This window comes from Gopherus evgoodei, chromosome 20 (genome assembly GCF_007399415.2).
Source record: "Gopherus evgoodei ecotype Sinaloan lineage chromosome 20, rGopEvg1_v1.p, whole genome shotgun sequence".
NCBI classification, from domain to species: Eukaryota; Metazoa; Chordata; order Testudines; family Testudinidae; genus Gopherus; species Gopherus evgoodei.
The window spans coordinates 6,928,734-6,956,139 of record NC_044341.1 but is presented as its reverse complement, the minus strand read 5'-3'; the positions used below and the strand labels follow the sequence as shown (position 1 = coordinate 6,956,139).

Below are 27,406 nucleotides of genomic sequence, written 5' to 3'. Positions count from 1 at the left end.
TTAGTTCTCTGGAAAATCTGGCCCTAATACTAATCTGCTCTGCTGATGAAACTAGGACATGATTGTTCAGACACCAACTCCAATGTACAAACAATAGGAAATAAGGACTACTGGAGAGGTTTTGTAACAAACTAGAAAACAAATACAAATAGCTTATTCTTAATGGTACGTTGCTCCCCTCAATTTAAGTTACAGAAAAACCCAGCAAGAAATGAAATATCTTCCAGAAAGAGAGCACTTAAAGTAAGACTTCGAGTTTTGGGGAGACATTTCCAACAACTCTATTTACCTCTGATTTTTTTTTTTTTTTTGCTACTTTGCTAGTAATTCAAGATAAACAGAGGCTTGTTTCATTTTTAGTCATCCTCTTTGATCTTGCAATGAAGTCATAATGCCACATTTGTGATATCAGAATCGCTTCTGTACAAGTAGATTGTGATATCACACCAGGATTATTGCCTTGCTACAGGATGAAGTAAATAAAGAAGCTGAACTGTGAGGCAGAATGTTCTTATCCAATATGTGAAATAATAGCACAAGGTATACAGAAAATGACTGGTTAAATCAGCTGCTTTTTATATAAAAATGTTCCATTTTATGTTTGCTCAGTGTAAAGTCTTCTTTAAAACATAAGAAAGGAAAACTGTCTTTTTAACTGAGATCTTCTTGTCCCAGTGATGTCTGTCTGCAATCTTCTGTTCTAGCACTTGATCCAGAAAGTGAGGCCCAAATACAATGCTTTTCACTGAACATTTACAAACAAGTTAAAAAGTACTATCTACGTACAGTATGCACCTTCACTTCACAGAATCCTTCAATATTGTAACTTCTTTAGCCTTAAGTTTAGCAGTAGCTTACCCAAGAGCTCTTTACAGTTTCCCAGCTAATTTCATAGTTTACCGCAATTTGGTACTGAACAGGTAAATTAAATAACTTCTGACTTTAAAGTCTATGAGTCTAAAGTAATCTCCCCTCCTTCAAAAGCCAACTTGTATCTGTCCAACAAGGAAAATGCAGGGTCCAAGTTGGAATTTTAACAAGAGACAGTCCCTGGATGAATTCATAAAACAATGAAAGGGTACAAACCATCACAGGAATCATCAGACTATTTTTGACTATATAAGAAGAAAAATGTCATTAGGAAAAGGGAAGTTTTCATACAGGGAGTCTCTAATTTTACAAAGGGTCTCACCTGGCTTCTTCAAAAATAGTTTGCAGGGATGATGTTATATATGTAGTCCAGATTTTTCTTTGGAATTGTACTTCAGCTAGATCAACAGTAAATCTGACTATTTAATCTACTAAAGAAACCACTTTTCTAGATTGCTATGTTATAACTTCTACTGTAAATGGTTGAAAAGAGGCGGGCAGTGCACTTAGTCTTCCTTCAGTGACCAGTGCACTTCGGACACTATTTTACTAGATCACAGAATAAGTGTTTTGTGTAGTTCTCAGGCCTGGACTACTGTCTAATGGGCGTTAAATACAGACCAGAAGAATCACAGCCCAAGCTCTGTTGTTCTCCATGGATGGAAATGCAGTGAAAACTGCCCAAAAATAGAAGCTTGCTCTCTAAGTACATACATGAACAAACATCTGTGAAGATTCTCTACTGAATATGCTTCCCTTTGCAACATATTTGTTCTCCTGGTAATTTACCGTGGTTTCCAGGTTAAATCCTATTCTAAACTTTTAAGATTAAACAAACAGTTAGGATTTACAGTTTCAGGCAGGACTTTCCTAGCATAAGAGGGACGAGATTGCAAAACAGTTTAGAGAAGTCCAAGGTTAAGGATGAAAACTACATTTATTTTCTCCACATCTCTTCCTAGAAAGATGATGGTTGGCCCCCTTGAGACCAGGATTGAGGGACCATGGCAGCATTGTGAAAGGAAACTCAGTATCAAATGATCATGATGATCCTTCACCTGCAAATAATGTTATCCTTCCCTCAGAGCCAGGGTACAGAAGCACAACACGTGATTGCAAGGAGACAGCCTCTGCTTATCCAGGACAGAAAATTCCCTCAGAATTCTAGTGCACAGCACTGAAAAGTTAGAAAAATATTTCAAAATTCCAAAATCCAGTTCTTCCCACCTGTTCTATCAAAACTGGAATTTAGTAATAAAAACACAGAGTTCCACAAAACTGGTTAAATATACAGTTTTCTGCTGTAGAATGACCAATCACAGGGGAGACACTTTAAATCTGCCAACTCTCCTTTTGTTACTACATAAGTGCCTCTCGGTCTGATAAGCTTCTATGGATCTCCTGCTTATCATCAGCATCATCATCATCAGCCGGATCATTTTCCTCACCAGATTCGACATATATAGGCCAATCATTGTCTGTATCACCCTTTTCTTGACCTTCTGATGACGGTTCCATCAGACTGAGGTTAATGGGCATTGAATCCTCATGTGTAGTCGTTACACAAGTGCAGCTGTCACACAAGCCAAAGCGCCGTAATCCCTGTGATAGGCTACTTGTGAACGTTCTTCTGCAACCCTTGCAGATAATTGGCTTGTTTGATCGGTGCACCTGATCAATGAGAAATAAAACATCATTGTAAATTGGCTGGCCTATCATGTTGTTTTATTCCTTTTTGGGGATGCTGCTTCCATATATTCCAAGATGAAACATGCAGCAGCATTTACCAAACTTGCACGGCAAATGATCACATCATCTTTCTAAGAGGTTTTGGACTAAAATAGCTGTATTACATTAAATGTCAATTTCTTAGTCTTAACCATTGTCCAGTTAACCTTACATATTGGGAGCAGAATCATTCTATACTGTACTTTAGAACAGCCTTAAGTCAAAACGTGATACATATACATTATTTACACAGATCAGCATGACGACTGAGAAACACTGAACACAGGAGCTGACCATTTATTTTTAAGTCTGCTTCTGACAGATATCTGCTTTCATCAAACTTACACTTAGAGCATGACTCCGAAGGTGCTCCTGCCGGGTGAAGCGTTTGCCGCATGTCTCACAAGGGTAGGGTCTCTCGCCTGTATGAGAGCGAATGTGCCGTTTTAGTATTCCCTTCTGCTTAGCTGTGTAGGGACAGAATGGGCATTTGTGGAGCTTGATTGGCACAACTAACACATCACCTTTTAAAAAGAAAAGGATATGTTTTAGACAATTTGACAAAGTTAGCTAGGTTGCTTGTTATAATCCTTGCCTGCAAACTAGGGCCAGAATACTTACATATTTTTCTTCTTTGTATTCGGCTCACTTGGAGATATATATATATATATATATATATATTTTTTTTTTTAATTGTGTGGTCTCTTTTTTTAAAGCTTATGGAGCTGCAGGTGCTTAGCACCCTTGAAAATCAGGCAGCTTTAAAATACATTTAATAAATTGGCAACATTGATTTCTGGTGTGATGTATTTGCTAGACTATGCTCAATATGCGAGCAATTGAAAGTTTCTTGTTATCTTCACTTTATTTTTGAAAAAGGTGTCATATTAATCGCACTGGAAACTAAAGTCTTTAATTTAGCCACAGGAAAGTGCACACGCAGTAGCAGTGTAAGATTTCCAATATGCTATAATAATGGGCCGCAATTTAGACATAGAGGGACCATCCCCAGAGGTAATTTATGCCTCTGTCCCCATTCAAGTTTTAGTAGGCTCTCTCCTGGGACTAACAAGAATCTTCCATCTCGAATATATTTGCTGTTTGTGTTTTATTTTTTCTAGTAAAATAGGCCTAGATTCAGAATATACACATACAATTAAACATTAATAAATTCATGTGAGAAGATGCAAAAATTGAGAATTGTATTTGAAGATTACATTTTTAAATAAAAATGGGCATTACTGAGCTTGTTCATAGTAGCCAATATATGACTGACAAGAGATGTCCTTTGTAACATGACGAGGATTGGATGGCAATGTTAAGAGACTAAAAAGTGCTTGTTGCTTTATACACTGATTCAGGAAAGCACTTTAAACACATCCTTAACATTAAGGCACCCCACTGAAATCAATGGGACTAAAGTGCATGATTAAAGTTATGCATAGACATAGTCCTTCAATGTATTGGAGCCTCAAAGATTAACTAAAATCTTTTTCAATACATATCAAAATCAGTAATTACATTAATAATTCATGTATAGACATGCACATATATATATATACACACACACACACGCTTTCAAAAACAAGATATCTGAGACTCATTCCATAACTTTAGCTACCAGGACTGGAGTTCAGCATTCTGTGTCTCCCTTGAAAAAGCTGAATACATCACAAGAACCTAAACCAACATAAAGAATAATTTTCTGTTCTACTTCAGGTGCTAGTGACGCCAATTCTTGTAAGAGAAACACAGAACCCTGAATGCATGTTTAAAATACACATTTCTAGTGTTAAAAATCATCAATAATTAGTAGAATTTGCTAGAAACTTATCAGGTTTTATGTGCATTTTCACTTTTAATTCTAGATTAACAATTTGAAGAGTTTTACTTGAAAAACCCTCAATGGAACATAATGTTATCCTATTAGATGTCTGCTATGCTACATTATTTTGGAAGCAGTAGATGTTATTGTAACAGAACACTGCCATTAAATATTATTTCAGTTATGCTAACTGACTAATACTTAATGATTTTATCAGCTGAACACTGATTCACTACACAGTGAGAGTTCCTTACAGACCCACTGAACTCTAAGTGGCTTTAAGAATACACTTGTGTGCTTGAGCTAGTGATGGCTTAAACACAGCTTTACCTTCAACAGCACACACTATTTCTGTGCATAACTCCTATTGCCTACATCATTTTTTTTTAACTTGGCAACTTATGAATGGCTATGAGAACTGAGGTGTATTTCAAGCAAGTAGAACCCACCTTAAAGGACAGTTTTTGAAAGGTAAACAGAGACAGTGTTCGGGAAAAGAAATAGTCTTCCATCTTTATTACAAGTAGATGAAGACCCAATATTGTTAACGGCCATTTTAGAAAATGTGTATATTTACATGAGTTTTTTCTCCTTCAGGTCCCTGAAGGTGCTGCCACATAGCCTTCCTAGTGGTGCTGAGAAATCCCAGCATGTATTTGGGCTAGTGAAAGCAGCAGCCCTGATGATCAGCAATGGAGAAGGAAGTCTGCCTCTAGAGGGAAAATATGCAGCGTAGTTAATATTCTGCCTCTCAAGAGTTTATAGCATAACCAACATGGGGTTATCAGTTTGTCTTTCTGAATTCTTAACAACTCTTCTTCATAATACTAACAGTTATAAGAGGCAAAGTTCTTCTTACATTCATCCTTCACTCCAGTGTTGTCTCAAATTATGTTACCATTTAGTAAACTGGTGGTCACCAACATTAGACTCCAAATTCCTATTTCAAATACAAGTTTTTAGATCAGAAATACTTACCTTCCAAATGCTGCACTGAGCAAAATGAGTGCAGCTTTCTTTTGAAGTCCAGAACAATAGTTTATTTTGCTGTTGCATAAAATTCAGCAATATTTTCCTGTGAAGTATACTGAACAAGAATGAAAATCACTGTTCAATTAACATAGAAAGTTATACACATAAGCAGCTTCCTCATCTGTTATACAGACATTATCTACAGCCTAAGGAATTCTCATCTCACCTGTATCCTCACCATACCAGTCGCTGTGAATGTCCATCATGGAACTCATGGCCACTCCTGCATCTTCTGGCCTACTCTCAAAGCCACGAACAAAGTGATGAACCACATCATCTTTTCTCTGAGCAGCACTATTGCGTAGCAGGGCCTCCAGGAACTGTTTCATATGATAGTTATTGCAGGCCAAGTCCATTGCCTGGCCACTGTGCAACCCCTCTTCCATCTGCTCGAGAGATAAAGGAGTTGGATACTGCTGTAGTCGTTCACCCACTTCTACTTCCACTTCATCAGAGTCAAATTCTACTTTTGGTTCTACTACCCCTTTGGGCAGAGAAGAATTAATGTCATCTGGAGAATCACTGCTTACAGGGTCTCTCACCACAAGTTCCATTGGGTGGCAGCTGCTACATTCACCACAGGGAGGATCTCTCTGACAATCAGAAATCCTTTCCTTTTCTTGCAGAGAAGAGACGGAGGCAGAGCACTGGCTCTTTGTACCATAGGAAGTGCCCTCTCTGACAGAACTAGAGCTTCCGCTATCAGCCTGATAGAAAGCCGCTTCTCTCTCTATTTTTCTGCAAATATCTAGCGATGACCTGATGTATGTTTTGCAAAAATTGACCACATCAGTCATCTGCAAGTAGCTAGCTGCGGACATGACCTCAATAACATTTTCTCCACAAAGATCCAGCTTCCCTGAATAAAGGAAATCTAGGATGATGGAGAAGGCCTCTGAAGTAACAATGTCCAAAGAAGCGGTGCTGTGTCGCCCACTGTCTTGAATGTAATGAATCAATAGGGCTCTGAAGTAGCCACTATTGGCAAAGAGAATGTTCTTGTGAGCTTTGAAGATCCTGCCTTCCACAATAATACTGCAGTCACAAAAAAAATCCCTCTTTCTTTGCTCATTGAGCTCTCCCAAGAGTTTCGTGTAATATGACTGCATCTCCATTTCTCCTATTGCTGCTTCTGATCACTGACAAGAAGAAACATAAAGAGAGAACATTAGAGCAGAAATGATTCCACAAAGGAAGAAGAAATCAAAATCTATCACTGTTTTCCCTCCTTCCAAAAACAACCACCACCCCGCAACAACCTGGCCTATAGTCATATTCAGACTCTGGAGAGAAAAATTAAAATCTGAAGTCACTGTAACATTCCAACCACGATAGTCCAAGTCCAATTATTATTAGCATTACCCCAGCACCAAGGAGCCCTACTCATGGACCAGAAACCCATTGTACAAACACAGAACAAAAAGGTGGTCCATACCCTAAAGAGCTTACAATCTAAATAGAGCAGCCTCTGTCCTTTCTTAGTGGACAACATACCAGCTTGACAAATTTAGTATCCTATATCCCAACTCAGCCAACCTATCACAGACACATGGCAAAGATGCAGTGATTGTGTACAGTACTCCGAAGAGTCAGGACAATTCTAAACTTCAGATAGTCGAAGGTGGTATCTGCTTTTTATAACGCTTTCAATAAAACTGATTCCAGGGTAAAATTATAACCTGCCCTGAGAAAAGTTTTTGAAGATACAGTTATCAAAGTTCACCTTTTTATTTATATACTAGTTGTCTCATTGGATGAGATTACGTGCACCGCTGACATTAATCCCTTGTTCTTTATTAAAAAAAAAAAATCAGACACTATTGTTTTTCTGTAAAAGCAGCAAAGAATCCTGTGGCACCTTATAGACTAACAGATGTTTTGGAACATGAGCTTTCGTGGGTGAATACCCACTCCATCGGATCCGACAAAGCGGGTATTCACTCACGAAAGCTCATGCTCCAAAACGTCTGTTAGTCTATAAGGTGCCACAGGATTCTTTGCTGCTTTTACAGATCCAGACTAACACGGCTACCCTTCTGATATTGTTTTTCTGATATTTGCAGTCAAGGGTGAAACTGGCATAGGTTGGTTGCTCAGGAGCACTGCTGGCAGAAAAACTAATGAAAATTGGAAAGGCTTAAAAACAACAATACATTTTACTTATTTAAGGCTTTCCACTTGAGAATTTCAGAGAACTTTACAAGCCTGAAGTCTCACAATGCTCCTGTGGGACTGGAAGCGCTATGCCCATTTTCCAGGCAGGGGAATTGAAGAACTAAGCTTAAGCATCCCAGAGAAAGTCTGTGGTAGAGCTAGGAGCCCGGCTCATTTTACTCCCACTCCTGCATTTTAGCCAGGCGCTCCCGTGGCAATCAGTCTACGGGCACGACCTGGCACCGTATTTTGTATGTTCTTTTGAGCAGGTCTCTCCCTTGGTTGCAAGGGAAATGCCCATTGTGCTGGAGGGGAGCCAGCCCCCCCACCCCAGCACACCAAACCCGCATCGGGCAGCTGAGCAGGGCCGAGTCCCTGCAGCCCCCCAGAGGAACGGGGAGTCCGTCAGACTTCGCGGGGTCAGTACTGTCTCGGGTCCGCCGCCTCCCCCACAGGACACCCTCCGCCCCCGGGACTGAGCCCTGCCGCCCCTCTCCCTACGGGCTAGGGCCCCTGGGCAGCCCCTCCCCCAGCTCTGCGCAGAGGGCAGCTGGCGGGGCGGGGCGGGGCGGGGGGGATGCTGCTCAGCCGCACCCCGAACCCGGGCTCGGCAGAAGCTTCGCCCCGCACCGACCCGCGCTCCCGCCCCCTCCTGAATGAAAAGGAGAAACCTCCATTCTCCCTCTCACCTTTACCCGGCCCCTTGCGCAGCGCTACCGAACCGGACGCACGCGCCGGGCCGGACCCGCCTTCTCGCCGCACAACCCGCCAACCCCGCGGCAGGATAGGCAAAGAGGCGGTGCCCCCTTCCCAGCAAGGTAGTGTGCGCCCTCCCCGGCACCCGCCCGCACCCAATGGAGCATGCGCCCTTCGCCTCGGCCGCCTCCAGGATTGGAGTTGCCTGCTGTGACTCTCTTCTCCGGGGCAGGAGCCAGGGACGGGGACTACACATCCCGGCATGCACCGCGGGGGCCCGTTCTCCCGGGCTGGGGGCAGGTCAGGAGCGGGGCTTAGCCCCCCAGCTCTCGGCGTTGGAGGGGAGACGGCGGAATGGCTGAGATCGGTACCGTTTGGGACGTGCCTTCGAGTGGCCTCCGCCTCCCTGCTGTGCTAGTCACAGACCGTCTGTCACCCCCCGGGAGCCCGAAGCGCCTCGCGGCTCAGAGGCTGCGCCCCAAAGGCGGCCAGGCACCAAACCTGACGTGACCGGACTATTGCCATACATCGGAGGGGGCGTGCAGCGTCCCTCTGCACGGAACCACCACCTTTCAGCTGTCTCCTGCACACACCCCACCCCATATAGGGTCGCCACCTTTCTAATCGCACCAAACCGAGCATCCTTGCCCTGCCTCTTCTCTGACGCCCGCCCCCACTCACTCCATCCCCCTCCGGCCCTCGCTCACTTTCACTGGCTGAGATGTGGGAGAGGGCGAGGGCGAGGGCTCCAGCTGGGGGTGCAGGCTCCTGGGTTGAGGCAGGAGTGAAAGTAGGCCAATACAGGCCTGTATGGCGTACCAGTAAGAAGCCAGTACCAGCCCATACGCAGCCAACATTAAAGCGCAGCTGCGCCCCTTTTGACCCCCCCCCCCCGTGTCAGTGTCCCGGAAAACGGGAGGGTTGCTCAAAGTGATGTTACACCGGCCACCAATGGGGCAGGTGAAAGGTGCAGCTGCCCAGGGACCAGCAATTTAAAAGGTCCCAGGGCTTCTGGCCGCCGCAGCCACCACTGCTACAGTGGCCAGAGCTCTGGGCCCTTTTAAATCACCGCCAGAGCCCCGGGCAGCGGAGCCTAGGGACTGCAGGGACATGCCGGCCACTTCAAGGAGCTGCGTGGAGCCACGGCAGGAAAGGAGCATGCCTTACTCCCACTTTTAACAGCCCGAGCAGTGGTGCTAACTGGAGCTACCAGGGTCCCTTTTTGACCGTGCGTTCCGGTCGAAAATCAGACACCTGGCAACCCTACCCCCATATATAATCACTTTTCTCCTCACCATCAGTTTTCATACGTCCCTCAGTATATTAGTTCTTTTTGTAGTCCACTAATTCTTTCTCCCTATCAAATCTATACCCTCCTACAGTATTAGTCCTTGCCAAATTCCTCATCCCACTCCCCATCTTCCCTGTCAGACTCTAATTTCCTGCTCCTGCTCCAGTCCCTTATTTCTCACACTTCCCCGTCACATTTCCTCTCCACAGTCCCTCAGCTCTTTCTCCACCGTCCCTTTGCTGTTTTACTTTATTCCCACCTCCCTGCATCTTCATCTACCCTTCAGTTAATAACCAAGAGTTATGTACACTCCTCATTTCCACTAAGCAGATATGTGAATTTATGAATTTGCTATAAGATGAATTGTGAACTCTCTTCACTAATAAGCAATGCCTAAACAGCATGCCCTTCGCAGAATACACTCTGGTCACTCAGCAATGAAGAAAATAGTATTCTGGGACTGTGCAAGAAAAAGGAGCATTGCTAAGCCGGAGGGAAAAGGAAAATGAAGCAGGGAACAGATGCTCCTACATGGCATGTTTCCCAGACAAAGAGTAAGAAATCACATCACTGTTTGCCACATAAGTTAATGTTGCTCAAATTCTCCTATGCGGTCTCCAAATCCCGGTGGAGAGAGCAGAAGCAAGCAGCAGCAGGCAGGGAACCAATAGCAGAACAGCAAGTGACCTAGCTCAGCTGCCATTTTCAGAGGGCAGTGCATGCAGGGAGGCAAGGACGTGCACATATTGTCTAAGATCACCAGGATTTCAGCAGTTATCTACACATCCTTGACGTACATGTGCTTTGAAGGGACAAGATGAGTGTGGTAATGTCTTTTATTGGACCAACTTCTGTTGGTGTGAGAGACAAGCTTTTGAGCTTACACCCAGCTTTTCTTTAGGTCTGGGAAATGTACTGTCACATGCTAAATAATCGGTTTCACCTTGTATTTAGCTGTCACTCAGTATATTGCCCATACCTGAAGAAGAGCATTGTGCAAGCTTGAAAGCTTGTCTCTCTCACCAACAAAAGTTGGTCCAGTAAGAGATATTACCTCACCCACCTTGTGTCTCTAACATCCTGGGACCAACACAACTACAACAATACTGCATATGTGCTTTGAAGGTCATGGCCATTGTCCCTTGTATGCAGTGGGATGATGCAGCATAGGGTGACCAGACAGTAAATATGAAAAATCAGGACAGGGTGGTGTGGGGGCCGGGGGGTTGTGTAATAGGAGCCTATATAAGAAAAAGACCCAAAAATCAGGACTGTCCCTATAAAATTGGGACATCTGGTCACCCTAATGCAGCATAATTAAAAACTTGTCAAAACCTCAGATCTCTTTATGTATTTCTTCACTTGCACTAATTTATTTGTGAAAGAGGAATAGATTCATACATATGATCAACACTTTGATTCTGAAACATACGACTCTCATGAACCACCCTTCCCAAATCACAGAAATATAGGAATTATCATACCAAATCAGACTAGTGGACCAACTAGTTCAGTATCCTGTCTCTGACAGTGACCAGATGCTTCAGAGGAGGGTGCAAAAACTCCATCAGGGACATTTATGGAATAAACCATCCAGAGATGTTTCTTCTTAAATACTATCCATTATTGGTCATCTTATGCATTGAAGTATGAAGTTTTATATCCCTTCTGAAAATAAATGGTATTCTTTGCTTTTTTTTTTTTCTGGCCAGTAACTTACTCAATATATTATTCTTTGTATAAAGTAGTTCTGTCTGAGTTCCCTAATTATTTAAAAATTAAGGAACTGATCCTGCACCCTTACTTGCTAGAGTAGTCTCAATGGGACTATTTACATGAGTAAGCTGAAGGATCAGTCCCTACATTTCCTGGGTTGTAGATTATGTCCTGTGGGGAGGAAATATCTCTATATACCTTTCAGAAGTTGGAAAACAAGGACTCTGGCCCACCCTAACTCAGTGCCTCAAGAAGGGGTAGGGGTCATAATGATTCCAGGGACCCTCTCTTTTTTTGTCTTCTTTTTATTTGTTTAAAATTATAAAATGTTCACATTTTAGCTGCCTATAAATTCTGCATTCACTCTTGAAGTTGAGAAAGCAAGCAGGCACCTTCTGGGCTGCATAACCACTCCATGAACAGCCTAAAGAGAATGCATTGTTGCATCTACTTCTGTGCTTCCTCCTTCTCTGCCTGGAAAGCCAAATGTCTCTTACACACCTTCATCCCAGACAGTGCCATCCCTGAAGCCCTACAATTTAACCATCCTTCATCTCGCCAACGACTAAACTGGACACAATTTTGACTGGTAAGAAGAGCCACTGATTTTCTGTTCAGGTTTTAATGAACACATTATTTGTTTTTATTATTATTCATGTATAAAATACCAACAATTTGCTATACAAATAATAAGTAGTGGGCCAAATCCTGGCCCACAGTGCTGCTTTGCACTGTTCTGGGGATGCAAAGCAGCTATCAAAGCAGCTAAACTGATTTACCCTGGCATAAGAGGTGAGGCTGGGGAAAATGGAGGTGTGGCCCGAGCACTGCTGTGCCCTGGAATGGTCAGTTCGCAATTGCTGCAGCTGGTAGGCTTGAGGCTGCTCTAAATTCCTCCTTGGGACGGGACAAACAACCTGAAGATAAGGACGGTGCAAAGATGGCCCTACAGGCCCCAGCCCCATTAGCAACAACCATTCCAAATGGTTGGTTTTGAGGATCTGTCCTGTATAGTTAATTACAGTCTGAATGGGAAATCAGTGACACCTCCTACCAATTAAAGAACATCATTAACAGGCTCCAAGCCTCCAAATAGTATCAGACTCTTATTCAGATGTTTATCAGCTTTCTCTGCTTTGTACAGAGGTCTGTTGGGAAGCAGAAGGTTAAATACCACAGTAATGGGTGCAGCTTATGGACCTAGATAGAAGGTCCTGGTTTCTGTTCACAATAACTCATATTGTCGGCTGTTGATCTTCTGTCTATATGTACAAAGACCTAAGCGTGCTGTCGCGACTTCAGCCCTTGCTGCTCTGCAAAAAAATCTTTCCAAATGAGGCACCAGCATTCTTAACCCTTCCACTATTTACTCTGGCTACTTTTCATATGTTTTTCCTTTACTACCAATCTGTTATTACACACCCTTTATTTAGAAATACAATGGCTTTTAATACAAAAAGTTTTATGAAAATAGAGCTTGTAAAGGAGAAAGCTTTACTCCTCTGTGATCCTGTCTCGGGAAGTGTAAAATGTGCCATATACTCGTGAAGGCCAGATGAAAATTCATAAGATAGGTGGCAAAATAGTTGATCAGTGGAGCCAAGTGAATCCATGCAGCATAAATCTTAGGTCTGTAATATTACAACAAAGCTGGATCCCTATTAATCTTCACCTTAGGCAAGGTACAGAATACCCATTGTCCAAAAAGAAGACTACCAGATAAAGTGCAGCCGACTAGAATTATGGTCTTTAAAGTTGTTAGACACCAGATTTTCAGAGTCTGAGCACCTCCTCGGTTTTACTGTGCTGGCAGTCTGCATTCCATAAAAGCAGACTCACTGCCCCCAAACCAGTCAGCCTTCCTTCTGACCCAGGAGGCATTGTTTCTGGGTGGTCATTCAGGACAAACAGACTCGTTGTTTGAGAGCTTCACATGGAAAATTCTTCTCTGAAAAATCATATAATTATCCTGGAAATCTGATAATGGGGTGGGAGATTATTGTCCTAAAAGGTTTTGGAGCACTCACGAACCAATCTGAGGGCAAATGTTAATTGGTTTATATATGGAATAGCTTCCATCATACTTAAATTCTTTCCTACTTACAGGATCATTCTAATACAAAAAGTTTGGATTCTTTTCTCCCTCTTCTATATTAACTATCTTGCTAGTACCCACTGTGTCTATTCTAATGCTGATGTGCTCAGCCTGTCTCTAGTCTAGATGATTATTCTTCCTGTGCTCTGTGTGTTAGTTATTAACAATCATCCTCTCCCAGCATGGCAGAGTGGTACATTAACTAGCTTCGTTTAGAACTATAATGGAAAAGAACATCAAAACTTTCTCTCCTGTGAAAATCTGCATGCTCAACACTGCAATTAGAATGAATCGGTCTGTGACCTTCTATGACCTCTTAATAACCTTTCAACTCTACCTGCTAATAACTCATCATTGACTTAAATTTATTTTAATATTCCCAACACTATCTGACCACATATAACTGCTTTGAAAACTGTTACCATCTCCAATTTCTAAACATTTCTTGTAATATAAAATAAACATATATTCTAAAACTACAATATAAAAGCTTTAATTCTATCAAGGAGCTTTGATTCAAATAATATTGCTATTTATTATGTCTTTAGGAATCCTCAGTAAAATTACAGGCTCTATATGCTTTATGCTCCATTCTATTAAAAATACATTAATTGGTATGTTTTGGTTTTGCAGTAAGAGTTACTAAGAGAGTCTGGAAGAAAAATAATAAATGTGCTTATTAAGAGGGATACATATATTTGTACACACAGGCAGGAGATAATTTCACTTGTGTCTAGTGGCATAGAAACTCTGCCCTTCCTCCCCCTAAGGCACTCCACCAGGCTATCACATTACAGACATTACAGCATCAGATTAAATTTTCACTGGCTGATTATACCCCTAGAGAAGACAGTTTCCATCAGATTAACACTCTTGGTGGCGGTGCAATCACTGCAATATATTTTAACATTTCAAAAGCACCCCTGGATTTATGAAAGATGGGTTCACTCATGCAGTAGGAAACATTTTTACACTTTACTAATTACAAGCCCAAGCAACATATACTATAGATCCATGCTAGCAACAAAGGTGAAAGATACTTGCATATGTATCATTTTATTTTGATCTTGTCAGATCTCACAAGCAAAGTACATTTAGGGCTGGTCAGTATTTGGATGAGAGATTTCGAAGGAAAATCCAGCCATGGTGCTCCAAGAAACAGATTTAGTGATTTAGTAAGTGGCACTCTTTGTACTTAGGGTTCAGTTCTGCATTATTTGTGCACCCTAAATTCCAAAGACAGCAATGCAGAATCAAGCACTGAGTCAATACGGAATGAAACCTTTAGCCTGGTGCTAGTGGGTACTCCATTGTTGGAAATGCCTTATTTCAGATGAGAAGCAAAAAAACTGAGTTCCTGACTGTGTATGGTTAAGAAAATTACTATTTATTATTAAAATTCCATTTCATTTTTGCAAGAGAAGAGGTGTTAAGCACGGTGTCCTCATCAAATGCAAGTTTGGGGGTCAATCCTCAGTTGGTGTAAATTTACATAACTCTGTTGAAGCCAGTGGAGATGTGACAAGTTACATCAGTTGAGGATCTTGTCCTGGATCTCTACTGTACAATTTCCCTACTTAAATCTCCCTACAATATTAGTTGGATAGTGTTCTTCACTTGCTGGCTTAAATTGTCAGGTAGTGTTGCTCTGTGCTGTTAAACAGCTGCAAAGTTCCACTCCAGAAGTGACTGCATTTGATGGGTGAAGTGATCCCTATGTAATTTGATTTTTAAAAAGCTTTGCGATTCTTCAGGATGAAAAACATTTTCTATACATCAGACATTATTTTATTCCTTTCCCTTTTCTACAGCATATATTTAAAAATAGTTTAAAATCATGAAAACAGCATCAAGATTTTCAACACTCCACCACAGGTGCTCTTTTCTATTCTTTTCAAACACTGCTTTGTGTTGGGGCAGAAGTCCCTGATTCACAGGGTGAGCAAATACTTTTAAATCAATGTAGCTCTGCAAGCGAGGGACACTATGGGAGAGCTACTACCACTGATCTCTCTCTGCCACTCCCAAACTGCATCTTTTTGTCCTGTAACTTAGGGTATGTCTACACAGGAAATGGAGGTGTGATTGTAGCAGAGTTAGTATACCCGTACTAGCTTTAATCTACCTAATGTGGGTAACAATAGTAGTGAAGCCATGGCGGCCCTGGCTTCAGCATGGGCCAGCTACCCCAATACAGGCCTCCGGGGCATGTTCTCAGGTTGCTAGTCTGCACCGACTTTGCTGGGGGTGGGTTAGCTTTGCTACTATGGTTCCCTGTGCTAGCTAGATTACATGGTATGCTACCAGTGCTGCAATCACACCTTCATTTTCTGTGTATCTTCTAATGCTCAGTTCTACTCTTCTCTGGCCATGCTACAACAGTGGCACCATGGTATGAGGACAGAATAGTTTCTTGAATAAGAGAATCAACCTGTACATTAACAAAATAAAGCAAAATATGAAGAGTATGTAGAACAAGGCAGTCATACATGCCTGGGCCAGTGTCTAAACTGAGTAATTTTTGCATGGAGTAGCAAAGGGATACATCCTTTATAGCTCTCTTGGTTTTGATCATATTATATGCATTTTAAGTACGGCGGAGTCCAAAGGCAAAAAATTGCTCTTCAGGAGTACGCTAAAAGTCATTAGGCAGAATGATCATGAGATGATGGCAGACATTTTAAGGATGCCTCATTCATGGATATCGGAAGTCGATGTGTCTCCAAAATCAGTTAAAATATATCTTTCCTCATCAGATCCATTTATCTCAGGGTCACTTTTCCCTAGCTCTGAATCTGATCCTCCCTTGGCAAAGTGCAGTAAAGTGTTACAAGGGAGAGGAAAGAAGAGATTTGCAAAGTGAGAAACTGAGCCCCACAGAAATGCTAATTTTATAGGCAAGCCATGAGGCCACTTAAAATGGAAAGGCTATTTTACTGCAAAACAGTAATAAGGATGTCTGACAATAAATGGGGAGTTCTTTCCCCACAAAACAGGTCGGAATTGCCCTAACAAAAGCTAATTGTGGTAGGCCAGTTGGTTAAAGAATTGTTAATCTATTTCTTGCCCCAGAACCTCCTTGTGTTGGCAGGAAAAGTGACACCAGCCCCTTCTCCAGCCATTACATGCCTCTTGCTTGACTTTCTTTGCAAGAGTTACCCTGTTCTCCTGGTTGTGTTTGATTTAAAAGAAAGAGTATATGCCAGAAGGGGACACGCAGCAGGGAGTCGGATGTCTTCATTCAGCGTTTGACAGCAGCCAGCCAGTTTACAGCAGCAGCCATCAGGGAATACAAGGTCTTTGTTAGCCTGATACAGCCAATGAGCCTGATACAGAGCTCATTAACTACTTCATCCACAGTTGGGCTAGTTTTAAGGAATTTCTCATTTGTGTTTCCTTTTGTTAATTTCCCTCTTCAGTCCTCACTCGCAATGAACTGGGAACCACTGGAGTATCTGGCTCCATTTCCCCAAACGGTGAGGGCACTATGGTTGTCATGTTAACTAGAGAGGCCGGGTGAGTGAGGGAGTGTCCTTTATTGGACTAACTTCTGTTGTTGAAGTTAGTCCAATAAAGCCCTCTTCTTTGGTTGTTAACTGGCAGCCTGATTCAGAATACCCATGCAACACTTAACCTCGTCTCTTGGCAGCAAAACGCACATATGAAGCCTAGTCTGTGAACTACTTGGAAATTTCAGTTCTTACTCCAGCATGTAACAGGTTGGGTTAGGCCCCAGGCAGGATTTAGTGAAAAAAGAGATTATTTTTGAAGCATTTCATTTTGCTTGTTTTGTAGAAATGAAAGAGTTGTTCCTTCACACTGCTACAGAACGCCTAGTCTCTGAGGAGGATCTTCTGGAGAAGAGCAGAGATGCCAAGCCAGCAACATAAACAGCACAATTCTTTTGGCACATGTTCAGTAACAGGCTTCCCTCCACAGGGATCCCAAAACAACCAGAAATGATTTGGTATTCTGAGTCCTGTTCCAAGGGGAAGAATATCCACATCACAGAACCACCATCAAAATTGCTATCAGTAACGATTATTGTTAGGTTCAGCAGAGTGGCCAAGAATTGAATGGGGATGGAAACTGAACTAATATCTTATTCTGACCCCAGAGTTGAGCTCTGCAGGTCAAAGTTGAGGCACATTGATGTGGCTACCATGAGGAAGATTGCACTGCTGCTGCCTTTGCTGCACCAGTTCTGTGGACAGAGAAATTAAGTCTCCTGGAGTCTCTCACATCTTTCACAGACACTAAACTTGCTCAAATGAACTAAAACATGGAAATTGTTACTGTTCTAAAAAAAAGAAAATGGAAGCAACTCTAATGGCCCAGTGCTCATTCCCACATGTTTTGTCACTGTTTCTCTGGAAGCCAGAGTGAAACTTTCAGGAGCTGAGAACAGAATAATTTGAGCAGTGGTTTCCTCTGCTGTGGAATTCATTGCCACAAGAGATCAGAATGAGCCCTTGCTTGACTCCTTTCATAGCACAACGAAAACCCCACCTTTACATACAAGTCTTCCTGTAGTAATAAGGGCTGAAGAACAATCTGTTGTCACTTTTTTATGGGTAGATGAAGGTTTATACCAGCCATCTCTAAGCTGTAGTGGCTGGATCAAGGGTGAATGTGGGGCAGACATTTATTGTAGTTGTTAATTTTGTATTTACATCTCAATACCAGGGGGAAGGATCCCCTGCAGGGCAGCAAGAGTAAAAGAATGAGGGTTGAAATAATATAATAGGTTAGTTTCTGCCTTTTAGTCCCTGACACTGCAACATCTACAGTCCGCTCAGTCTTGGTTCATTAGATTCTGAGATCTTTCGGAGAGTGCAATCAAAAGGGCTCATCTACCTGACCTGAGTGAATGTTACAATTCATTACCTCTCTGTTCAAAGGGAGTCAAGGGGAAATTCCAGATTGCGTCTGGAGTAAATTCACCTAATTTAATTCTAGCAGAGAACATAGTTCTTCTACCCACTATCCTCAAGGGTAATGCCAGCCCCAACTCTGTTGAGCACATCTTCAGGCACGGGGTCTCAATGCCAACAGCTACATGCTGTTGGAAATACAACTGTTAGTATGTTAGGAATCAGAGAATTGTAGGACTGGAAGGGACCTGGAGAGTTCTTCTAGTCCAGTCCCCTGCACTCAAGGCAGGACTAAGATGAAATCATATAATAGGTTAGTTTCTGCCTTATAGTCCCTGACACTGCAACATCCAGAGTCCTCTCATTCTTGTTTCACAAGATTCTGAGATCTTTTAGAAAGCAGAGGGTTTGGAGTGGTCCCTAGATGGGAGCTCTGAGGATTCCCACCATTCTCCCATCTTTATGCCCTGTTCTTCCCCAAAGGTCCTAATATTGTTGTTGGACAATGAGAACGAGCCAAGAATCCCTTCAGATCCTACCAGAGGAGCTATGTTATAGAATTGGACAAGGTTTATTCTCCTACCTCCACCTACACTTGGAAAGTTCACTTTCAACTAAATATAATGTAATTAGACATTCTTCATGGTTCGAAGTTTCCAGAATTGTTTTAATGTATTTTGAAGGGGATATTTTATCTCCTGTATGACTCCATTCCACTATTGTCCAGAGTTGGGATTTCATATGGCCTGGAATCTCTTGTCTCTGCAACACCAGGAGGATCTCTCAGAGCTGTAAGCGTAAAGCAGCATACACTGACTGTCTGTGGACAACTCTGTGCACTCTACAGTTGCTAGAGTTAATTGTTTAACAAAAGTATGGTTGACCACCAACACACCATGTTTGTACAGGAATGACCTTAGGTCACTGATATGCAGAGGATGATGGGCATAGTATGACGAATGACAAAGGACAGATGTCAGAACCAAGATCCTTAACTCACAGATGTGTTGATTTCATTGTGCACAGGTTGCTAAGACAAGTGCGATCAAGTGATGTTAATGAGCTGAAAGGAAAGATGACTCCAAGCACAAGAACACACATGAAAGAATGAGGCCAGAGAGGAAGGAGTTGGGAGGCGTATATCCAGGCAGTTTGGAGAGCTTAATCTGGAGCAATAACTCAGCTCCCTTTGTCAAAGGCCACATGAAACAAAACACTTTGCTCATTATGTGCCTGATTCTGCAACTTCTAATTATGCAGAATAGTTCTTACTTGAGCAAGTAGGTCTTACTTACGTGAGACTAGTCAACATGAATAAGAGGTGCAGAATCAGACCCTCTATTCTGACTTTCTCCTTATATCAGCACCACAGAACTGACTGACATTCTTCATCTATGGAAGCTAAGTCTCCTCTATGGAATGAATCCATGAAAGACATAACTGGAGAGAAAGGCTTCACTTTAAATATTTTACAGACTACATTTCCTTCTTTTTCATTGTCTATTTTCAAAATGTAACTAATAGCTCCATTGATAATTCCTGATTGTTTTATATTTACTGAAAAACAGCACTTAATAAATACAGATATATCTAAGTGGGTTTTCTATAAGAAGTGTAACCAGAAAGTGTCCTCAAAGCTACGCATTAAAAGTCTAAAAGGTATCTAAGAACTGAATAACTCTGGGTTTTAGAAGTGGTATATAGAGTTTTGCATTCATTATGTCCCTGGTTCACATACAGCCTCGGTCAGTAGTGATTTCAAGTTATCATTGAATTACTATCCAGTGACCTGTATGAAACGAGTTGGTGGCTTCAGTCCAGTTACCAGTGGACAGGTGTCCACATCACAAAAATTACCAACACATTTAGCAGTGATTGGCCCTCTTGCTGGAGGCCTCATTTGAAAAGTAAGGATTTAGTGGGCCATGGATGGCTCATAAACTAATTAAAGGGATACTACCCAATTAATATACACCCCAAAATCACATCAGCTGGTTCCCCTGCACTCATGAGATTGCCTTTCATTTTGATCTGTTCTATCAGCTTTTCTTGGGATCCTTACCTGGGAGTGAAGAATGGATTTGAAATACATTTTGAATTATCAGTGTAGCCTTTTAATATGTTCAGCTTTCAGAATCTTTGCTTTATTTTGTTACTTGTCTGATCGTGGTTTTTTTGTTATATACCTTAACTAGGCTTGTATATCACTCCATATGTCACATGCCCACAAAACAGCTGTGTGAAATACACCCTGGGCTTTCAGAATCCCCACCTGTAAACCAAGTTTAGTCATTACGAATCAAAATGAAAGTGAGGAATAAAACCTTTGAAAGGAGAGAAATTCAACTTCTAAATAACCATGAAATTTCTCTTTATATACTAATGACTGCTTCCAAGAGGGCCAATAAAGTCTTTTGTCAGCAGCCCAAAAGCACAAAGATCTTTGTATTTGTGTAGGTCATGTATTTAACGGGGATACCCAGAAAAACTGTGCTGGCAAACTTCTTCCTAATAGACTTTGCAAGAATAAAATAGAAATCTGTGGTCCCGTTTTATCTTTGGTGTCACCCAATGAAGTGAAGTGAATTACATCAGGGATGAATTTGGCCCATTTTGTTTTCGGTTTAGGAAGGATCTAAGCTCACGGTGTTCAAAGTGAGACTCAGCAACAAGCTAATCTCTGGTTTATCACTGACAATCCTATGACCTTACTAGTTCTGACTGAACTCAGGACAAAGGCTTGACATAAATAGAGAGATATAGGATTAAAAACTTCTAGCTACCTTTCTTAGTCAAAGCTTCATGCAAGGTGGGCCCCTAAATCTGTGTTGTTTTGTTTTTTAATGGACAAGGTTTAGATAATTTACTTTCTGTGTAATATGTCCTCTTCCAATAAACTAAAATCTTCCAAATTATTCCTAAAGAGGAGTTGTAAGAGCCTGAACGTGCAGAGATACTTAGAAAAGGGTAAAAGTGGCCCCTGGTTCTTGGCCAGATCTGCTCCCTGTCTGTTATTCACGTCATATATGGGTCACACTTTGTAGTATGATTCCATTTATAAATAGCTTACTAAGGGTTAATAAATGATTAATAGATGTTATAAGCACATTGAAAACATGAGTGGTACGTTTTACACATGGTTATAAGCACATCAGTAAAGATATTAGAGATTGTTTTAAACCATGGTTATTAGTAACATTGATATGTTGAACACTCCAATAATTGATTAATGATGTATTAAAACATCTATGAACCATTTATTAACTCTTTTTTTAAACAGATCCTTAATATAAAACATGACCCTGATATGTTTAGTGTACCAATAAGATGATTTTATTGTCTTCAGCACTCCAGAGCCAGTATACCATTGTTGCCAAAGAATAAGATGAATTCTGGTCTCCTTCCTGCAACATCAGCCAAAGTGGTAGCTGGATTCCTATTACAGAATCATTAGTGTTGGTTCCACTTGATGATGATGTTCAAAGCCAAAGGAGCCCAGACTGATTTTCAGAGACCAGGCAACACTTTAAGTTATGGCAACTAGTAAGATTTGTTGTTGACTTGTAAAGTAATTGAATTTGATCCAGTGGGAAAACAATGGAGCACAAAGTTGCCATTGCTTTTGCCATCACTTTTTGTGGTCATAACTACATTCATTCATTCATTCATCTGAATTAATTGATTATAGAAGCTGCTGCTTTGAAAGCCCTGGAGACTGAAGTTTTCTATTAATTCACAGAAAGGTTTAACCCTGTGCAAACTTCCCCACATGGCCCAGCTAATGGGACGCAACTAGGAGGACCACTCCAAGGGGTAGAAAGGACTTCTGTCTCCATCGCCATTCATTCCTTGCACTTTCTACTGACGCTGCCAACTAAGATCTGAATTAGTGACAGATACTGTGGACATTTTTGTGATGTGGACACCTGTTCACTAAGAACTGAACTGACAACCTGAACTGAACTTCGTTTCACACAGGTCCCCAATTGCTTTCCAACCTCAGATGTTGACCTAAGGGTAAAAACAGGTTTTCTCTTGTAAAATGTTTGTAAATTTTTTTTTCTTCACAAAACTCAAAACCTATTGAACTTGGCAAAGTGAACCTTTCAGCAAAGGAAAAGCAGCCAAATGGTCTAGTGGAAGAAACATGGGTTCTGTTCCTGGTTCTGCTGTCTGATCTTGGGTAAGCCTCTGTGCCTATTTTCCTTCCTACTCTATGTAAAGTGCCTATCACAATGGGGCCTCTAGGTGATACTGTAATTTAAATAATAATGAGAAGGGGGTTGGGCGGGGAGAGGTGTCTGTTCTAACACCTAGGGAGGCTGTGGAATCTCCAGCTCTGGAGATATTTAAGAGTAGGTTAGATAAATGTCTATCTGGGATGGTCTAGACAGTATTTGGTCCTGTCATGAGGGCAGGGGACTAGACTCAATGACCTCTCAAGGTCCCTTCCAGTCCTAAAATCTATGAAACTATGAAACACATATCTACTTCATGTGGGTGGTTTATTCTTTCCAAAACAATAAACATTACGAGATTCCCTTACTTTCCCAGATGATACTGAGACCCATCTTGACTGTCCCTTGTCTGTATTGCATGGAGGGACTCCAACAAACCCATTTATGAGTGAATTACTTTCCCTTCATTGCAAGCTCAATAAGAAAATAGGGTGTACCCCAGTGATGTATTCCTGTACATTTCAACAGCAGGACAGATACTGCTGCATTCTACAGCCCAAGCCAAGGGGAGTGAGAGTAGATAGCAGGAATGTGAGACATAACAAACCAGTTTTGGCAGCGGTTGTTGTTGCCCTGTTCGCCCCAGGACATGAGAGAGACAAGGTGGGTGAGGCAGTATTGTTTTCAGACCAATTTTTGCTAGTAAAAGAGACACACTTTTGAGCTACACAGAGCTTGTCTTTAGGTCTGGGAAAGGTAATCAGAGTGTCAGGAGGTGGAACAGGTTGTTAAGTGATTGTTAACTGCCCATTTCATCTGGCATGGTCTCTTGCAACATGTGTTAACCTCAAATGCTTAACAATCTGTTCCACCTTGTATTTAGTTGTGACACTGATTATCTTTCCCAGACCCGAAGAGAAGCTCTCTAGCTCTATCTAGCTTGAAAGCTTGTCTCTTTCACCAGCAGAAGTTGGTCCAGTAACAGATATTGCCTCAGGCAATGAGGACACCATGGTGCCGTGACAGTCCCAGGTGCAGGATGCCTCTGCTTTCCTGATTCTGCACAGCCATCCTCTTCAGGTGCACCCCTACCCAGGACCGGCGCTAGGGGTTTTAGCGCCCTAGGCGCACGGCAATTTCGGCGCCCCGCGCGGTGGTCCCGCAGCTCTGGTGGAGCTGCCACAGTCGTGCCTGCGGGAGGTCCACCGGAGCCCGCGCGAGCAGCCGACTGTCCGCAGGCATGATTGCAGTAGGTCCACCGGAGCCGCCTGCTGCCCCCTCCAGCAAAACGCCGCCCACCAATAATCCTGGCGCCCTAGGCGATTGCCAGGGGCGATTCTCTGTGGTGAAGAACTGTGCAGTTTAGAGGAAACAATGAAGACCCCTGCTCTGCTTTCCTGCAAACAGTGGGCCAGGTCCCCAGCTGGGGTAAAGTGCCCTACCTCCCTGAAGTCAACGGGCCTGCACCCACCCTCTGAGGCTCTGGCCCATGTTTCAGGACCAAGATACCCTTGTCCTATGCCCACCAGGCCTTCCCCAGACACTTTGTGAGCTCTCAGCCTGCCCCTTGCCCTATTATCCCTGCTCACTTGACAAAAGACCTTCCAGGCCCTAGTGCAGACTCTGGGCCATAGTCCGCTGTGACTGGGTCCACAGGTGGAGGGGAATGTGTGTGCGAGGGATCCAGGGGGTGGTTTCTCAGGGTCCCTAGGGCTGGAGGACGAGGAGGACAAGGGGCAGAGACCTCGCTGCCGCTGGTCGCGCTCTGCCCGCTGCATGCTCCGTGGTAGGGGCGGATCAGACCCCTCCGCTGCAGAGTCAGCAGCAAGGGTGGTAACGGGGGAAAGTGGCGGCCCGGTAGCCGCCTTGGGGGAAGAATCTCTTTGGTGATTGGGCGTCATTGTTCCCTTTGTGACGGGGGCTGTATAAATAACCGGCCCTGCAGGGAGCCCACGACACTCGCCCAGCCAACGAGGGGGACGGGAAGTTTGTCTCCGACCCAGCGCACTCGCCCCCCAGCAGTGGCGAGTCCCACCCCGGGGCTGCCGGGGGGAAGCAGGCGGCAGGCACCTCTGGCTGCCCCATGGATTCCGATGTGGCCTCCACATCCAGCAGAGCCTCGTCCCCGGAGCCGGAGGCAGCGGGCAGCCCCCAGCTCCTGTTTGAAGCCTTCTGCCGCGAGCCAGCGGCTCCCCAGCAGGGGCCCGGCGGGGCCGGGGGGAAGCTGCGGGGCGGCAGGAAGGCGCAGTCGGACCAACAGCAGCAGGAGCAGCGGCTGAAGGTGAACAGCCGCGAGCGCAGGCGGATGCACGACCTGAACCAGGCGCTGGACGGCCTGCGGGCCGTGATGCCCTACGCGCAGGGCCCCGCGGTGCGCAAGCTCTCCAAGCTCGCCACGCTGCTGCTGGCCCGCAGCTACATCCTCGCGCTGAGCAGCTCCCTGCAGGACATGCGGCGGCTGCTGAGCGAGCTCCACCCGCTGGCTCGGGTCCGCCCCGTGCCCGCCTCTCCCTCCGCCTGCTCCCTGGCAGCCGCGCCTGGGTACCTGGGCTTCCGAGCGGCTCCGCCAGAGCCTCCCCGCACGGCAGCGGGGCCGCTGGGCCCCTTTTACAGGCACTCCTCCGGCTCGCCCTGCCTCTGCTCCTTCTGCCAGGCCGGGCCCCAGGAGCTGCCAGGAACGGCAGCCGCCCCGGCCTGCCCAAGGGCGAGCAAGTGAAGCCGGAGACTTGCCCTGGCCACACACGAGACCCAGCGCAATGGCTGTCACAGGGTCAGCGCTGCAGGACTGCTACTGCTCTGACAAGGAGAGGGGGCTAGCTCTGTCCTGCGGTTACAAACCGCGCCAGTCTCCGACTGACCATGTAACTGACACTTATCCCCACAAGACTCCAGGACAGGGGTTCTCAAAACTGGGGCTCCGGACACTTATCCCCACAAGACTCCAGGACAGGGGTTCTCAGACTGGGGCTCCGGACACTTATCCCCACAAGACTCCAGGACAGGGGTTCTCAAACTGGGGCTCCGGACACTTATCCCCACAAGACTCCAGGACAGGGGTTCTCAGACTGGGGCTCCGGACACTTATCCCCACAAGACTCCAGGACAGGGGTTCTCAAACTGGGGCTCCGGACACTTATCCCCACAAGACTCCAGGACAGGGGTTCTCAGACTGGGGCTCCGGACCCTTCAGGGGGTCATGAGGTTATTACATGGTGGAGCTGTCAGCCTCCACCTCAAATCCCGCTTTGCCTCCAGCATTTATAATGGTGTTAAATATATAAAAGAGTGTTTGTAATGTCTACGGGTGGGTCGAACTCAGAGGCTTGCTGTGTGAAAAGGGGGCACCAGTACAAAACTCTGAGACCCCCTGCTCTAGGAGTACATGCTCTGTAGCCAAACCTCCTTGTTCGTTTTTCATCCCTTGTTTGATCACAGTGTCTCTCTCCCCCTGCTTTGCCGGCAGCAGGAATCCTAAGACACTTCCCAAGGCTGGTGAGAGAAGAGTTTGATTCAGGTGCCAGTTCCATTGTGACATGTAGCTTTGCCTTTCTTGAGTAGCTGATGTGATGCATGGTACCTGGAGTTTCATTTTTACTGATAATAAACATAGGTCATCTTACTCAATGGATTTGGCAAACTGGTCTCCTATTTTGAAAGTTCCTTAGTTTCATTTGGGCTGGGAGAACTTAGAGAAAACGTTTCATTGAGGGAGAGGAGAATGTGGGGGCAGGGGAAGAATAGGCTGGGATAGGAGAGAAAAAGAGCAGAATGGTTTGGAAGAAAGTGAAACCAAGTAGCCCAAAGTTTCCCATAGAAAAGCCTTGGGAATGTATATTAGATTTAATTTAAACAGTCCTGAAGGATCTACTCAATGCTTTAACGCCATGATTGCTTATAATAGCTGTTAAAATAAACCTAAAGTCAAATGCAGGGCAAATGAATCTGACAGAAATCCAAGCACTTCCCGCTCCCACTTTAGTTAATCTTGAAGATTTACTACTTGTTGATGATGTTTTATTGTTTATATTTCATTGTAAATATGCCATGCAAAGAACAGATTCCCTGCCAAGAAGAGTTTCCATTCTAAGGTGCATTTTTTCAAGCACTCAGACAAAACTCAAATTATTTCAGTGTTAGGGAACGTCACAAAAAACAGGGGAGCTACAGTTTGGTGGGTTTTTGGCTCACAGTTACACTGAGAAATGTAGACTTTCTTGAATATGAAGGGATTTTCCACAGTCTTTCAAACTCTTCTTGTTTTCTGATGCTTATCTGTTAGGTCAAGTCCTTTGATGTGCTAGCACTGTGCACGTGTCCCATGCATGCAGAGTTCTGTAATCCAGGGAGCAAGTCATTGCTGTGTCATAGGGCTACACACTTAGGGCTAGGTCTAAGGGTATGGGCCTGGGGCAGTAGGTATTTTGGAGCTCAGACTTAGTATTTGAACTCTTCTGGTGTCAGGACAGGTGGTCAGATCCCTCACTGACAGGGCCCATATAGTACCTAGATCAGGGGTTCTCAAACTGGGGGTGAGAACCCCTCAGGGAGTTACGAGGTCATTACATGGGGGGGTCGTGAGCTGTCAACCTCCATCCCAAACCCCACTTGCCTCCAGCATTTCTAATACTGTTAAATATATTTAAAAGGGTGTTTAATGTATTGGGGGGGTCCCACTCCGAGGCTTGCAATGTGAAAGGCGGCACCAGTATAAAAAGTTTGAGATCCACTGACCTAGACAGACAGACTCCATGATGTGATGATTTATGCCTTCTGGCTACAGGCATTTAAATAATAAACATTTGTTTAATTCTCAAAAACTTTGGTGGGCAGAAGTACTGATCTACTTGGACTTTTATAATACACCTGACATGTTCAGAAGAAGATTTCAGATGAGGATTGCAGCTAGCAACCATGTTAGAAACATATTAGGACCTAGTCAACACATAA

The 27,406-nt window shown here is 43.6% G+C and overlaps 3 protein-coding genes across 5 annotated transcripts in view; 2 read left to right on the top strand and 1 right to left on the bottom strand.

The window, feature by feature from the left end:
- Positions 1-5,043, top strand: part of ZBTB8OS (zinc finger and BTB domain containing 8 opposite strand) — a 71,718-nt gene extending 66,675 nt beyond the window's left edge. The window contains exon 7 of the mRNA XM_030539186.1: positions 5,021-5,043. Coding sequence (XP_030395046.1) covers positions 5,021-5,028 — 8 coding nt within the window. The 3' untranslated portion in view covers positions 5,029-5,043. The remainder of the gene's footprint in view (positions 1-5,020) is intronic.
- On the bottom strand, positions 914-25,033 carry ZBTB8B (zinc finger and BTB domain containing 8B). Of its 3 annotated transcripts, none has more exons than XM_030539178.1 (4): positions 25,005-25,033; positions 5,622-6,594; positions 2,944-3,122; positions 914-2,541 (listed from the first exon to the last, which is right to left on the bottom strand). In XM_030539178.1, the coding sequence occupies exons 2-4, from the start codon at positions 6,568-6,570 to the stop codon at positions 2,230-2,232; spliced, it is 1,440 nt and encodes a 479-aa protein (XP_030395038.1). In that variant the 5' UTR covers positions 6,571-6,594; positions 25,005-25,033; the 3' UTR covers positions 914-2,229. The 3 variants fall into 3 exon arrangements, with proteins under 3 accessions (XP_030395038.1, XP_030395039.1, XP_030395037.1); XM_030539179.1 differs by lacking the exon at positions 25,005-25,033 and adding an exon at positions 9,013-9,042; XM_030539177.1 differs by lacking the exon at positions 25,005-25,033 and adding an exon at positions 8,299-8,358.
- LOC115637684 (oligodendrocyte transcription factor 2-like) lies at positions 24,488-25,662 on the top strand. The gene has a single exon (XM_030539181.1). It carries the CDS (start codon positions 24,543-24,545, stop codon positions 25,173-25,175), a length of 633 nt encoding a protein of 210 aa, XP_030395041.1. The 5' UTR covers positions 24,488-24,542; the 3' UTR covers positions 25,176-25,662.
- Positions 25,663-27,406: the final 1,744 nt, after the last annotated feature.

Coding starts and splice junctions, on each gene's coding strand:
- ZBTB8B (XM_030539178.1), bottom strand. CDS start 6,570: ATGGAGATGCAGTCATATTACACGAAACTCTTGGGAGAGCTCAATGAG. Junction 3,123..5,621: donor CTGGTATGGTGAGGATACAG/GTGAGATGAGAA, acceptor TCTTTTTAAAAG/GTGATGTGTTAGTTGTGCCA. Junction 2,542..2,943: donor TTCGGAGTCATGCTCTAAGT/GTAAGTTTGATG, acceptor CTCATTGATCAG/GTGCACCGATCAAACAAGCC.
- LOC115637684 (XM_030539181.1), top strand. CDS start 24,543: ATGGATTCCGATGTGGCCTCCACATCCAGCAGAGCCTCGTCCCCGGAG.